At 54.9% G+C, this 14,541-nt stretch overlaps 3 protein-coding genes across 3 annotated transcripts in view; 1 reads left to right on the top strand and 2 right to left on the bottom strand.

Moving 5' to 3' along the window:
* Positions 1–335: 335 nt before the first annotated feature.
* Positions 336–4,187, bottom strand: Smim4 (small integral membrane protein 4). Its single transcript, XM_032918835.1, has 2 exons — positions 3,858–4,187; positions 336–441 (listed from the first exon to the last, which is right to left on the bottom strand). Exons 1-2 carry the CDS (start codon positions 4,003–4,005, stop codon positions 350–352), a joined length of 240 nt encoding a protein of 79 aa, XP_032774726.1. The 5' UTR covers positions 4,006–4,187; the 3' UTR covers positions 336–349.
* A 1,984-nt stretch (positions 4,188–6,171) lies between these two features.
* On the top strand, positions 6,172–14,119 carry Nt5dc2 (5'-nucleotidase domain containing 2). Its single transcript, XM_032919207.1, has 14 exons — positions 6,172–6,445; positions 9,731–9,915; positions 10,023–10,097; positions 10,373–10,428; positions 10,533–10,626; positions 10,779–10,907; positions 10,994–11,054; positions 11,135–11,237; positions 11,327–11,428; positions 11,664–11,745; positions 13,190–13,276; positions 13,375–13,515; positions 13,626–13,690; positions 13,780–14,119. Exons 1-14 carry the CDS (start codon positions 6,226–6,228, stop codon positions 14,039–14,041), a joined length of 1,662 nt encoding a protein of 553 aa, XP_032775098.1. The 5' UTR covers positions 6,172–6,225; the 3' UTR covers positions 14,042–14,119.
* The window catches only part of Stab1 (stabilin 1), a 30,865-nt gene continuing 30,335 nt past the window's right edge, over positions 14,012–14,541 (bottom strand). The window contains exon 69 of the mRNA XM_032919206.1: positions 14,012–14,193. Within this exon, the coding sequence (XP_032775097.1) occupies positions 14,137–14,193 (57 nt within the window). The 3' untranslated portion in view covers positions 14,012–14,136. The remainder of the gene's footprint in view (positions 14,194–14,541) is intronic.

A 14,541-nucleotide genomic window follows, 5' to 3' on the forward strand; every position in this document is an offset into this window, starting at 1 on the left:
GATCCAATAGTGACTTCGAATGTAGTCAAGTAGAGACTAGAACTATGAAAATTCTTTGTAGAGGCAATTTCTGAACTAATAAACAGCTGCTAAAGGACTAGTGTTCAGAAAAAATGTGTATGGGCGGGTGTTTTGCCTACATGTCTATATGTATACTGAGTTCAGTGTCCACAAAGGCCAGAAGACAGTGTTGGAGTTATGTTTGTGAGCTGTCATATGGGTGCTGGGAGTCCCCTGAAAGATCTGAATGGAGCTAAGGAAGCAGGGGCAGAAAGTTCCTTAAGTTTAAGCCAGCGCAGGAAAGCGTGAGACTATAAAACCACAAGATGGCCGAATCAACACTGAAAGTTCACTTTATTAGCTTATGAAGATTGGTTTCTGATGTATCTTCCAGCCTTCTCTGATACTGTCTTTCTGAAGCTTTTCTACGGTAGACATCATCTGTATCAAACAAAAATTTTGCTTAGATTTTTAAGAAACAGGGTTTTTTAAAAAAATAATTATACATTTATTTTATGTTCTATGCATTGTTGTTTTGACCAGGTAGGTGGGTGGGTATGGGATCCCCTGAAGCTGGAGTTACAGTTGTGAGCTGCTGTGTGGGTGCTGGGAATTCAACATGGATCCAGTGCTCTTAACTGCTGAGCTGTCTTACCTGCCCTGAAATTGAGGAATTTAAAAATAGAGACTAGGGATCTGTCTCAACGGCAGAGTGCTTGCCTAGCATAAGACTAGGGATCTGTCTCAACGGCAGAGTGCTTGCCTAGCATAAGGAAGGCACAAAGTGCCACCTCCCACACTGGAACTAACGTCAGTAAGGTTTATGTTGAGTCTGAGATAACAACAGGGTAGATATCTATGTCTTCAAAGACAGACGTGTGTCCCAGAATCATGTCTTTCTGTTCTCCAACATTTCCTTTGCCCAGGGCTCTCTGCTGCTCCCTTTCCTAGGTCCCAAAACCGGGGTAAGGAGAAAAGTAATGGTCCTTGTTCTCAGCAGCTGTTTTCCAAACTACTCATTTTCTTCCCTCGTGTAAAAAGAAAACATCTTCCTTTCTTTAAGAGAAAAAATATTTGGGGGCTGGAGAGATGGCTCAGTGGTTAAGAGCACTCACTGCTCTTCCCGAGGTCCTGAGTTCAATTCCCAGCAACCACACAGTGGCTCACAACCATCTGTAATGGGATCTGATGCCCTCTCCTGGTGTGCATGAAGACAGCTACAGTGTACTCATATACATAAATAAATCATTTGAAAAAGAAAGAGAGAATCCTCTTCTTTCAGGGTTCATTTGGCTGTCATCCTCGGGGATCTGCCACCCATATTCGTAGGGGCGAAGTGCCAACCCCTTGGCCTCCTGTCTGTCTCCAGTTTCAGTGCCCCTGGGAAGAATGCTGCTCAGACTACAGCTGCACTCCCCAGTCCTGGCTTTCCTGACACCCCCCAACCTGCAACCAGAGAGCTCCAACTGCCTCACTTCAGTTCATGCTGCCTGAGGTACCTCCAATACAATCCATTAACATGGCTGAAAGCACTGTGCTCAACCGTGAATGACATCCCCTTCCTTCACAGGCCACTGTAAAGAACTCTCATTTTATGCTTGATCCCACTGGGCACTGGTACTTATGGAGTCTCCCAGTCTCCCACCAGCCTCCCCCCACACACACTTTTTCTCAGCAGATTGATCCAAGAATTCCTGCATGCCAAAACAAGTGCTGTACCAAGTTCCAACCCCTACCTTCCTCATTAGCATTTGTATAGCCTTCAGTCTCTGCTAGGGTGAGCGGTTGCCTCCTGGTCACAGTCACATTTCCTTATCACTTGTGATGGTTTGTATATGCTTGGATCAGGGAGTGGGACTATTAGGAAGTGTGGCCTTGTTGGAGAAGATGTGTCACTGTGGGCATGGGCTTAAAGCCCCCTAGCTGCCTGGAAGTCAGTCTTCCACTAGCAGCCTTCAGATGAAGATGTAGAAGTCTCAGCTCCTCCTGCACCATGCCTGCCTGGATGCTCCCGCCTTGATGATAATGGACTGAAACCCTGAACCTGTAAGCCAGCCCCAATTAAATGTTGTCCTTTATAAAAGTTGCCTTGGTCATGGTGTCTGTTCACAGTAGTAAAACCCTAAGAGACTTGTCAATGATAACCTTCCTGGTGTTCCTTCTGGCCATTCCAAATGGCCAACTCCCCTTAAACATGCTGAAGTCTGGTGCTTCCTTTATAGTTTAGCTGAGTGGCCTGTAAACCCAGATGTCTGGCCCAAACCGTCCTCCTCAACTTGAGATCTTTAACCCATCTCATCATGCCCTACCTTGCACGCAAGATCACCCTGCCTATGTTCTGCACCTTCAGCAGAAGGACCAGCCTTGCCCTTCTCTTCCTTGAGAAACCTCCATTGCCCCATCTCAATCACCACACTCACCGGCACTGCCTCTGAGCTGTCTCAAGCCTACCCACTCATGGCATTCCTTTGCCAGCTAGACTAGGCCATCGTGTCACATCTGGCCAACCATGCACTGCCTGTGTATCGATCTCCTTAAAAGAGTCCCTTTAACCACTAAAATAGACTCTTACTGTCTGGTACTTTTACAGCCCTACACAGGGACCCTTCTATCCATGCCACCCTTCAGTTGTCATCTGCTGCAGTCCCTCGGAACAGCATACACAGAAGCCTCTAGGTTTCCCTTACCACTGCCGAGAAGTGAGTGTCCTAGACCTTTCCCTTATCGGGCTCACAGTCCTAACTGTCCATCTTTCCCCAAGAGCCTTCCCCACACCATCCAATCCAATGACGTGCCCATCCAGGATTCTTAGACTACTCACAACCCTCCTGGCATGCTTAATGGTGGGGTGTAGGGGGTGGAAACAGAGCTCGGGCCTATGTGAGGCAATTGTTCTCTCACCCAGCCTTATCCCATGAGCTCTTCTGAAACTCACCTTGTTTGACAGACACTCACTCTCATGGATGGTTATTAAACATTAAGTGGAGGCCCATGCCTGTAAACCCAGAGGATGACTGCAAATTTAAAGATTCAAGGCCAGCATAGTCAGGCCCCATATCAAAGTATAGAAAGAGAAATCAATGGAGGCTTTGAAAGAACCTAACATTCTCTGGGGCTGGGGAGATGGCTCAGCAGTTAAGAGCACTGACTGCTCTTCCAGAGGTCCTGAGTTCAATTCCCAGCAACCACATGGTGGCTCACAACAATCTGTAATGAGATCCGATGCCCTCTTCTGGTGTGTCTGAAGACACTGACGGTGTATAAATAAATGAAATAAATAAATAAACCTTAAAAAAAAGACATATGTTTGAAAGAACCTAACATTCTCAAATCATAGTTACTTGAGAGTCAGACACAGGGTCCAAAGGTTGTGAGGCCTGAAAGGAACTGGCTATTCCAGAGGCAGTTCTCAGAAATGCCAGATATTCTTTTCACAGTTCTGGGCCAAAGACATAACCTAAGGACTGCGAGTGATAAGTGGTGAGTAGCTAGGACAGGCAGGATAACTTCCTCGTGAGTTTGGGCTAAAGATCTCAAAGGGCAAGGGACTTAACCTTCCTTCCGCATGCAAGTAATCCTGTTCCTTAGGTCCAATGTCACCAGCAGGGCCAAGGACAGACTACAAAGAGCCTGAGTAGAGGCAAGTGCCCTCTTAAAATGCCAGGAGAGGAGGAGAGCTGGGTGCCAGTGTGAACAAAATACAAGAGCCCCGAGGGCCTCCAGCTGTGCTGCACCAGAACTGTCAAAAGACTAACTTGTCCAAACACTCAAAGAAAGGAGCTCCGCAACTGAATGGAATCAGCGGCCTGTGATCGCAAACCCACAGGAGAAACGGAGGCTGCTGCACCCTCACTTACAGAAGGTCTCCTGGCCCACGCGCACTTTAATCATGATCCACTCCATCGTTCCTCCCAGGACAAAAAAGAAGGGCAGGAATCTGTAGATGCCGAATCGCTGCTTCCCAGGTACTCGCTGAAGAGCTCGCCTCAGCTGGGCCCTGAACATGATCGAGGCCTCAAAGTGGGGTACGGGCGGAACCAGGCAGACTGGTGTTCCTAGAGGCAGTACAAACGTCCCTGCGCGTCCCGCGAAATCCCGTGGACCGAGTAGCAAGACTGGATTGCAGCGCCACAGCCCGGCCGCAAGAGCGGGGTGGCGAAAGCGGACAGACCCAGAGCCTGGTCGACTCCGCCAATCAGAATGTGGCGGGACTCTCAGACTGTCCAATCAGAGTGCTGTTTGAGCGCGCGTGCTCTGTGAGGCTGGGCCGGGCTGAAGAAGCCTGCGCACGCGCCTACATTGAGCACACGAGAAAACTTCGGGAGGCGGAGTCTCCAACGTGGCGTGGAGGCCCCGCCCTCGACCTGCTCTCAGCTGCTGGGGCTCAGAGTTTATTGCCGCGCCCCCTACTCTGCCATCGCCATCTTTTTTTGTAATACCCTGACCGAGGTGACGACCCTTTGTGAAGGAAATAAGCTAAAATGCAGTTACGTGACACGCCTTCCTCTTATTTCTGGCACGTGACTGGTTTGACTTGGCTTCTAAAACAGCAAATTCGATATGCATTTTTGAAAACTGAACTTTATCATCACAACAAAAAAAAATAATTATCTCTAACAAACATGTAAAATAATATAAACCTATGGTAAATGGGAAAGTACCGTTATTTTGGTAACTTGTAGGTGCTTTTAATAGTTGCAGAAGAGCACCAAGGTAGAGTGACTTCGCTGTCAAACCACATCCCTATCCGCACCCTTGTAAAACGGAGCCTTTCTGCTGTGAGGATTGACAATCTAAAAAAATTAAATGACACATTGTGGGTGTTATGAAATACAACGCAGCAAGGGGGCCCGGCCGGCCCATGCCAAGAGAAATTATGCCATGCAACAGATCTGGTATGAAGAGGGTTTACTGGGGAGGGAGTAGAGGCAGTGGGGGGAACCATGAGGACAGAGAAGGGAGGGGTCATAAACAGCTGACTAAGGGCAGCCTGCCTTGTGCCTACCTCCGGGAAGGCTGTCCAAGAAGAAGCCACACACAGCGACCCCCTGGCTGGCATTTGTTGCCATTTCTCTTGGTTTTGAGGACTAGAACATGTAGAGTGTGCATCCACTTGGAAGAACTTTACATGTGGCCAGGTCATCACAGCCCACCTAGGTTATTGGACCTATAGAGGGCTCAGCCACCCATGAGCCCACCCTTTGGTATCCATGACTACCAGTACCCAGACCAGAATCTGGCACACCAGATCCTCTGTCTAGGTACAGGCGAATTACAAATGTACACATTACACACAACCTTAAGCCCAACAGCCACGCGTGCTCAGTTGGGCAGCTCACCACCACCAAGGCCCTGGATGCCGGACCAGCCTTCCCTGGTGTACACTGCAAGCTAAGAAAACAGAAGTGGATGGAATGAAAAGAATTTCATTGAGACAGTGCTCGAAAAAGCGGTGGTGATTCAACTGGGGGCCTGCACGGTCCGGCCCATCCGTTTGCAGACGCCAAAACCAGGAGGCTGCAATGATCCTGGCTCACAGCCAGAAGAGTACGCCCAGTAGATAGGCTCCAGGTTACGTTGATCACCTGTGTTGGGTACCAGGCAATACAAAGAAAATGCTGCCTCAGCACACGTCAGCCGCCCATCAGGCCAAGTGATCTTAGTCAGCTTGGGACTGGTTCTGAAGGCACGGTTGTCGTAGGAGAATGAGCGGCCTAGGCTTCCGTGGAATGTGCAGTCAGTCAGAAACTGGGGCAGGGGCAGGAGGCCCCGGGGCAGGAGATCTTGTCTGGAAAGAATGGGACAGAAGCGCAGGAGAGGGACAAAAAGACCCTGGGGTGAAGGAAGAGCTGTACACTTCAGCGTTCTTGCTCCTCAGCCCGTCCAGGGCCTCGCAGAGACCCGGACTCTTAAGCTCTGCGACTTCCCGCCCAAAGGAGCAAAGGTGCCGCCATCGCCACCGAGATGACCAAAGGGGGGCGCAGAGCCCCTGAGCCGAGCTGGGGACAGGGAGGCGGGGGTCGGAGCCCGCCCCGCCCCGTCCCGGGGACCTCCCACCCCTGGGCTGAGTGGTGCGTCCATTGGCCCGATGGGCTCCGCGCGCCTCCCCCATTGGCCGGCCGCCTTGAGAAGCACGCGGCCACCGTGGCGGGCGGGCAGTCGGAGGGCGGTGGGCAGGCGGGTCAGCGGACGGGCGGAGGGCGGCCGGGGCAGCGCGCAGGGGGCATGGCGGGTGCGGGACTGCGGGCGGCAGCTAGGCGCTGGCTGCTGTGCGGAGGCCAGGGCGGACCGCGGGCCGCCTCGTCCTCACCCTCCTGCCCTGGCTGCGGCCCGCCGGGTCCCGGAGCCCACTGCCCCAGCACCCCGCGCTCGGCGCCCGCAGACGGCGCGGACCTCAGCGCGCACTTGTGGGCTCGTTACCAGGACATGCGGAGGCTGGTGCACGGTGGGTGACCCCGGGTGGGCAGGGCGCCGTAGGTCGTCTGCCGATCGGTGCCAACAGACGGCCGGGACACCGTCCTGGGTCCAGGACGCTTGGTGGGGCTTGCCGGGGTCCCAAAATCTGAGGGCCAAATGGCGTTTTAGAAAAGGCTCCATCGGGTTGTTAGGAGGTGCCTCCGCAGAGCAGCGCTACTCCTGGGGCAAGTGGTGGGGTTTGTTTTCTGGCGGCAGGAGTTTGGAATGCCTGGAGCGGCCGCTGCGCACGCGGCCCCTATGGTCTTGCTCCTGGGTCTAGTCTGCGGGCAGTAGCGGTAAAAACCCTCCCAGTCCCTCGTTCTCCTCCGGCCCCTAGTTGCAATGTGTGGACAAAGGCTGATCCGTGCTCACAGATGGCACGATGTAAGGTGACACCAGCCGGACATTGCAGGTACCTTTTGGCTTGCCTCTGGCGGTCTATGGTCTACCACACTCCAAACACTCAGTTGGAGGAACAGAAAAGTTACCGTAGCCCCCCATCCCACCCCCCGAAATCCCGGGGGAGTTGCTATAGTCTCAGCTAGAACTGCACAAGGCACTTAACCCTCTCCTAATCATTCCCTTGGAATGGGCTGATGAGGCAGGAGATCTGAGTGCCGAACATCTGTCTATTTGTCTGGGTGGGTCTGGTGGGGCCCTGCCACTGCAGCAGATAGATGTGGTCTGGGCTGTGGCCCCTATCACTGCCCAGCAGAGTGGCCCTCGGCCTCACACCCTCTAAGACCCTCAGTGGATTGTGTTGATGACTTTGAAAGGACAAGCCAAGTAGGAACCTGCTGAGCTTCTGGAGGAAGCCGCAGGGGTGATGTGGCTTGCTTTGTCTGATAAGTCCGAGTGGCCCTGACAGGGAGATTCCAGCTGTGACTGGGCTAGGCCTTCCACTCCAGCTGTGAGGAGAGCTGGACATTGGCCAGAATTCACCTCTTGACAAGCTGCAGTCAAAAGCGGGTGGGAGGGTGGCAGGGTGGTGCTACTGAGAATATCCTGGGGGGTACCCTTCTGTGCCTTCAGACCCTTATAGGCCCTCTGGGTTCTTGTATGCAGGGCCACTTCCACTACCATGCCAGGGTGAGCTAGCTTCATGCTTCTGAACCCTGACCCCCCACGCACACTCACGCACACACTACCACCACCACCACCACACTAGGTTTTCTGAAGGAGTTTGAACAAAACTGCCAGGGCCAGGGCTCGTAGCCCGTCAGAGAGCAATGGAGGACCATCACCTACACTGCTTGGCCTCATGGGATAAGGAGGCTGGACAGAAGAAGTGTGATTAAAACAGGCAGAGTGACCTGAATGTGCATCTCGACTTGGTGCCAGGGTCTGGGTGGTTTGATCAGGTGCCCTCACCTCCCTGAGCTTAGCTCTTCTCTGGGCACTGGAGGTGGCAGTGTGACTTCATGGGGCTGGAGGAGGGAAGGGGTTGAGTTTTAAGACTCACGAGTGGTAACTACCGCAGCCCTAGAACCTGAGGGAGGGCTAGACAGTAAAGTCACAAACACAGCAGACTACCTCTGGGTCATGGCATACCCTCTCCCGGCTTACCCCACGCACCCAAAGCTATGATTTTCTTGGTCCGGAAATGCGGTAAGCAGGCCCTGTGTGCTTCTTGCCCACACTCCTTGTTCCAGGAAGGTTTATATGCCCCTGAGAGAGCCCTTAAAAGCAGAGGCAAGACGTACTGAGAACTCTGCAGGCTTGGACCCACAAAGGCCATGTCTACGCTTCCCAACGCAAACAAAGTTGACATCCAGGAGTGTAGGGTTGTGGAAATATCCAGCGAGGTGGGCAGCTGAGGCCCAGGGTCCTCGAGACAGCAGTAAGGGGTGTCTCTGAGGTGGTTCTTTAGAGGGAGGTATGTGTTAAGCATATCCTGGCGGAGAGCCACACTCGGGAATCTTCAGAAGAGTTGCCTGAGGCCACCGGAGGAACCAGCCACACCTGTTCCCACACCTACACTCTGTGCTTGACACTAAAGGAAAGGGGGTGGAGCCCTGTGTTCCAGAGGGGCCTCTGAGGCAACAGCTCAGCACGTACAGGAGGCGTCTGCACAGTGCAGCCGCCACGAGACGCGCTGGGGAGCCAGAAATTTTTGCTTCGTGATCAGGACTGGTGTGGCTGACCGATTCCCTGGAGGCTTGGACATCAAGCCTGTTCCCCCTGCTCCAGAAGTGACCAAGGGGATGCCCAGGGCAGGGCTTCTAGCTCAGAGGTGCATCTGATCTTGCGTATTGTATAGGTTCGGGGCAGAAATACTGCACGAAGTCGGTTGGTCCCCGCTTTAGTCCCCCTTTTAAAAGAAACTAGCCCAGGGCTAACGTTCTTGAATTCGCAGGCATGAGAAGGAGGACCTACCTGATCCTGCCTGGCTCACTTCCCCACCCACTTTACCAGCTTTCCAGACGGGGAACACAAGGCAGGCAAGCCTAGGGCCCCAGAACCTTCTTGGCACAGCGCAGGGCTTAGCTTCCCTCTGTGAATCTTTCAGAGGCTTTTGTGACTATCACCAGAAGAGAGCTGGATTGTGTCCCCAAAACCCGACGTCTTATGTTCCTCCTGTGGTAATTAGCAATGTTCCCTGGCCTTAGCCAGGGAATGTCATTATGTGGTCTGGCAAGCAGGAGAAATCCGATTAGAGGGGCCTTGCTCTCCAGGGCATGGCAGGTGTTCCACATTGGCAGCCTCATGGGCGCTCTGCCCCTGTAATGTTCTTGGGCCCCATCCCCAGCCCTGGGCAAAGTGGAAAAGCAACATTCATAGCTGCAGCCTCCAGTCAGGTCAAAAGAGAGCAATCATCCTCTGGGAGGAGCCCTCAGTCTCTGCATGCTGCCCTTGGCAGGTAACCTCAAGGAAAGTGAGGCCGGTGAGCAGTGATGCACTTAGACAGGGTTCGAGAGAGGGGTATGACTCTTCTGAGGAATGCTGCCAGGGTTCCCATACACCCACATCCGGTAGGACTTAGTAACCAGCCTGGGAGAGACCCAGGTTCAGAATACGTGGTGCACTGCAGGTGATTGATTAACAGAAAAGGGAGCCCTGTGACTCTGACCCAATCCTCAGGAAGCAGGCTAGCCCATTGCCAGTTCTGCCTTACCGCGGCCCGCTCCTTCTGTCTGTCCTTTACTGTGATAGCTAAGATGCCATAGTCCAGTGTCTTGTGGGGCACTTGGGGACAGGTAGCCACACGTCCTTTTGCTGTTTGCCATAAATGAGACAATCATGACGGTCCGGCCTTGGATCTCCTTCCCTCTAGACCTTCTGCCCCCTGAGGTCTGCAGCCTCTTAAACCCAGCAGCCATCTATGCCAACAATGAGATCAGCCTGAGCGACGTCGAAGTCTACGGCTTTGACTACGACTACACGCTGGCCCAGTACGCAGACGCACTGCACCCTGAGATCTTCAATGCCGCCCGGGACATCTTGATAGAGCACTACAAGGTAAGGCCAAGAGGATGGAGTGTGACCTATGGCCCAGACTGAGTCCTGGTGTTCCCGTGGTATCCTGGGCTGGGGGCTGGCACTGCTACTGGCTTTTTGCCCAACAGTATCCTGAGGGAATTCGGAAGTACGACTATGACCCCAGCTTTGCCATCCGTGGTCTCCACTACGACATTCAGAAGGTGAGTGGCTCGGCACTGACTGACCACTCCTGACTAGATGTGAACAGGGCTCTAGCTTCTTCCACTTCCATCTCTCCTCAGCAGACCATCCTCGCTTCAGTTGTAGCTCTCCCCCCCCTCCCCCAACACCATCCAGTGGAGGTTTTGTTGTTGAGGGTTGGGAGGTACCTGGAGAAGCTGGTTCGGGACCAGTAACAAACACCTCCCTCACCACTGGCCCCGCCCCCTCCCTCACCACCACCGGCCCCGCCCCCTGGCCCCGCCCCTGCCTCCAGAGTCTTCTGATGAAGATTGATGCTTTCCATTATGTACAACTGGGAACAGCCTACAGGTTAGTACCGGGTGCGCCCTGACCTTACCCTTCTCCCTATGCTATACCCTTGTCTCGACTCGGGCTGAGGGCACCTTTCCTCTCACTCACCCCTCCCAACTCAGGGGCCTGCAGCCTGTGCCCGATGATGAGGTGGTTGACCTGTACGGTGGCACCCAGCACATCCCACTCTACCAGATGAGCGGCTTCTACGGCAAGGTAACCCACACCACCTGCCGTTGCCCAAAGCACCCAGACCAGGGATTTTGATGTGGGTGCCAGCCTCCTGTGAGGCAGTGGCCAGTGTCCCAAAGTACAGCCCTCGGTCTCTAGTCCTCGGAGTAGTGGCTGAGAGTTGACTCCCTCCCCAGGGCCCTTCTATCAAGCAATTCATGGACATCTTCTCACTCCCAGAGATGGCTCTGCTGTCTTGTGTGGTGGACTACTTTCTGGGCCACGGCCTAGAGTTTGACCAAGTACACCTCTACAAGGACGTGACGGTGAGGAGTGGGGACTGTCCCTTAGCTGAGACAAAGCCTGTTTGTGACATGGTAGGCCTTCCTCACTGTCCCCCTGCCCCCTCCAGGATGCCATCCGGGATGTGCATGTGAAAGGCCTCATGTACCAGTGGATTGAGCAAGACATGGGTAAGGGTGGACAGTAGTCCTTCCTGTGGCCTGCCTGAGGGTCACGGGACTGGCCCTGGCAGACCCATCTTCCCTTTCAGAGAAGTACATCCTGAGAGGGGATGAAACATTTGCCGTCCTGAGCCGCCTGGTGGCCCACGGGAAACAGCTGTTCCTCATTACCAACAGTCCCTTCAGCTTTGTGTGAGTTCAGGCCCTGGGGGGGAGGGGGGGAGGCTGGCGGGCGAAGCACCCCTCCCAGACCTCCCTTAGCCAGTGCCACCTCCACACAGGGACAAAGGGATGCGGCACATGGTGGGTCCCGATTGGCGCCAACTCTTCGATGTGGTCATCGTACAGGCAGACAAGCCCAACTTTTTCACCGACCGGCGCAAGTATGGGCACGGCAGGGACTATGGGGTTGCGGGAGGAGGGCGGAGGCTCCGTGCCAAGGAGAAGACGCAGGCGCGAAGCTCGCTTGGCCCTGACTAAGTACTCTATGTGCTTGGGTAAAGACACCCCCTTGCTGGTCCGTGCCCCACTTGAGTGGGTGGGCCTTTTCAGGGCTGAGGAGGAGGTTACCCAGTCTGGCTCTGTCACTACAGATCGGGCTCTCTGCCCTTCACGCAGGCCTTTCCGTAAGCTTGACGAGAAGGGCTCCCTCCACTGGGACCGGATCACTCGCTTAGAAAAGGGCAAGATCTATCGGCAGGTAAGGACAGAGGCTGGTGGGCGGCCCTGCACTGTACAGGGCAGCCTCCTAACCTTGCAGGCTTGCACCATGGGGCTAGAGCCAATGGCGCCAGGGCAGGACTGTTAGAAAGGACGCTAGATACTAGGCAATATACTAGCAGATACGAAAGGAGAGCGTGGCCTTTTGGTCACATGTCTGCACAGTGGCCTAGGAGCCCTGGCCTCATCACCTCTAGGCCCCCCCCACTTACACTGTGATTTTCTGTGAACAATTGTCACTGAACACTGCTGCAGGCCAAACCAGCCTGACTGAAACCCTGAGGTGGGCCTGTGGAGACAGTTTATGAATTGAGGCACACACCCCCCACCCACCCATCCCCATGTTCTGTGTAGCTAGGAAGAGAGGCCAGATTTGGAGCACTGGTAGCCCAGGCTGGACCGTAGAAATCTTAGCTGAGATGGTGCTGGGAGCCCAGCCTTGGCCAGGAGAGCATCGTGGAGATGCCTCGGGTCAGCTGGCAGGCGAATTGCTGCTCTTGTCCAGCGTCCTACATGGCTGCACACTGATCTCGAGTCCTTTAGGTGCCCTCAGCTCTGAGCTGTCTTAGCATCCAACCGTGGCAGCCCTCTTCGGGGGAAGGTGACTTTCTTTCTTGGCGTCTCTCAGGCCTGACACTGCGTATCGGGCCCGTTTACTTCTCAGGACCCTTCCCCTAAGTCTTTCTTTCCCATCTCTCCTCGGCTGTCCCTTGATTTCTGACCTAGGGACCACATCCCCCAAAGCCTGTCTGCTGCCCCCCTCTCATCTGTCTGCTCAGTGCCTGCACGGCCGCCCGCCGCACCCCTTTCCAGCTCTCTGAGTTGAGCTGCTTTGTGAGTTGTGCTTCGCTGAGTGTGCATTCCCACCCCGGAGCCTGGCGCCTCTGGTAGCTGCTGGACTTCCAGCCTCTGGCCCCTCCGCCCCCCACTCCACGGTTATGTATGTGCCTCAGTAGTTTTATCTTTTCCTGCCTTTGGAGCAGGAGGAGCGCGAGGTCTGGCAGTGAGCTCTACAAGTTGGTCCACGGGTCCCTTGGGTGGAGACTGAGGAGGTTTACAAGAACTTCAGGGCCCTTTGCTGTGAGGCCTGGGGCCCTCCCCGCGGTTTGCTTCTCACAGACAGGGACTAAAGCTCTTGCCTTGGTAGGTGAAAGGCCACTGTAAGCGGCCCTTGAGTGAGGGCCAATCCACCCTTGCGAGAGATGTTTCTGCCGCGGGCAGGACCCCCCCCCCCCCCGGCGCGCCCCCATTGGAAGCGGGAAGCAGTGAGGGCCACAGATCAGGGAGGCCACGGGAAAGGGCAGCCCAGCATCCGGCTGGCTTTAGCTGCCTCTGGAGAGTTGGGAGGACTGGTGCAGGCCCAAGCCTGGCTCCCACTGCCATTCCGGAGCACAGTTGGCTCAGCAGAGTCCTCTGCTCCCCAGGGAAACCTGTTTGATTTTCTTCGTCTGACTGAATGGCGAGGGCCACGTGTGCTCTATTTCGGTGACCACCTTTACAGTGACCTGGCGGTGAGAGAGTTGGACTTTTACCCAGGGAAGGGGGGGGGAGGGGGAGCCGTTGAGCCCCCCCCAGGTGGGCTGAGGTCTGTCTCCCATTCTTCCCCCAGGATCTCATGCTACGGCACGGCTGGCGCACGGGAGCCATCATCCCTGAGCTGGAGCGCGAGATCCGCATCATCAACACGGAACAGTACATGCACTCGCTGACTTGGCAGCAGGCTCTCACGGGGCTGCTGGAACGCATGCAGGTGACAACAACAGGGCAAAGAGGGGGAGCCGGGGGATTGGAGCTGCTGTCGCACCTCCTGGACGCACGCTCAACCGCGCCCCCGCCCCGCCCCCGTCCATGTTTCCCCAGACTTATCAGGATGCTGAGTCACGGCAGGTGCTGGCTACCTGGATGAAGGAGCGGCAAGAGCTGAGGTGAGCGGGGAGCGGCCGTGGCAAGAAGCCTGTCCGGCCTTTTCTCTGCACGCTGGCTGACTGACCTGTACCATGTCTTGCTCCTCTAGGTGTATCACGAAGGCCCTGTTCAACGCTCAGTTTGGGAGCATCTTCCGCACCTTCCACAACCCCACCTACTTCTCCAGGCGTCTCGTGCGCTTCTCTGACCTCTACATGGCCTCTCTCAGCTGCTTGCTCAACTACAGTGTAGACTTCACGTTCTACCCACGCCGCACACCTCTGCAGCATGAGGCGCCCCTCTGGATGGACCAGCTGTGCACCGGCTGCATGAAGACACCCTTTCTTGGTGACATGGCCCACATCCGCTGAGGGCGCTTTTATTGTCCTCGACAAACTATCGGCCTTTCAGCCACCCTGACAAGCAATAAAAGTAGTCTGTGTCGTCCATGCTCCATTCCAGCCCATCATTTGACCTTGAGGACTCTTTGGGTGTCTGGGAAGTCCTCCTCCAGGACTGAATCCTGCAAAGAGAGAAGCAGGGCGCAGCTAAGCAAGGGTAGGCCAGGGCCGGTCCTCACACACACACATCCCAGCACACAGCCGGTCCTCACACGCACACATCCCACCACACAGCCGGTCCTCACACGCACACATCCCACCACACAGCCGGTCCTCACACGCACACATCCCACCACACAGTCGGTCCTCACACGCACACATCCCACCACACAGCCGGTCCTCACACGCACACATCCCACCACACAGTCGGTCCTCACACGCACACATCCCACCACACAGCCCTCACACACATCCCACCACACAGCCGGTCCTCACACGCACACATCCCACCACACAGCCGGTCCTCACAC

The sequence above is a fragment of the Rattus rattus genome, chromosome 13 (genome assembly GCF_011064425.1).
Source record: "Rattus rattus isolate New Zealand chromosome 13, Rrattus_CSIRO_v1, whole genome shotgun sequence".
In the NCBI taxonomy this organism is placed as follows: domain Eukaryota; kingdom Metazoa; phylum Chordata; class Mammalia; order Rodentia; family Muridae; genus Rattus; species Rattus rattus.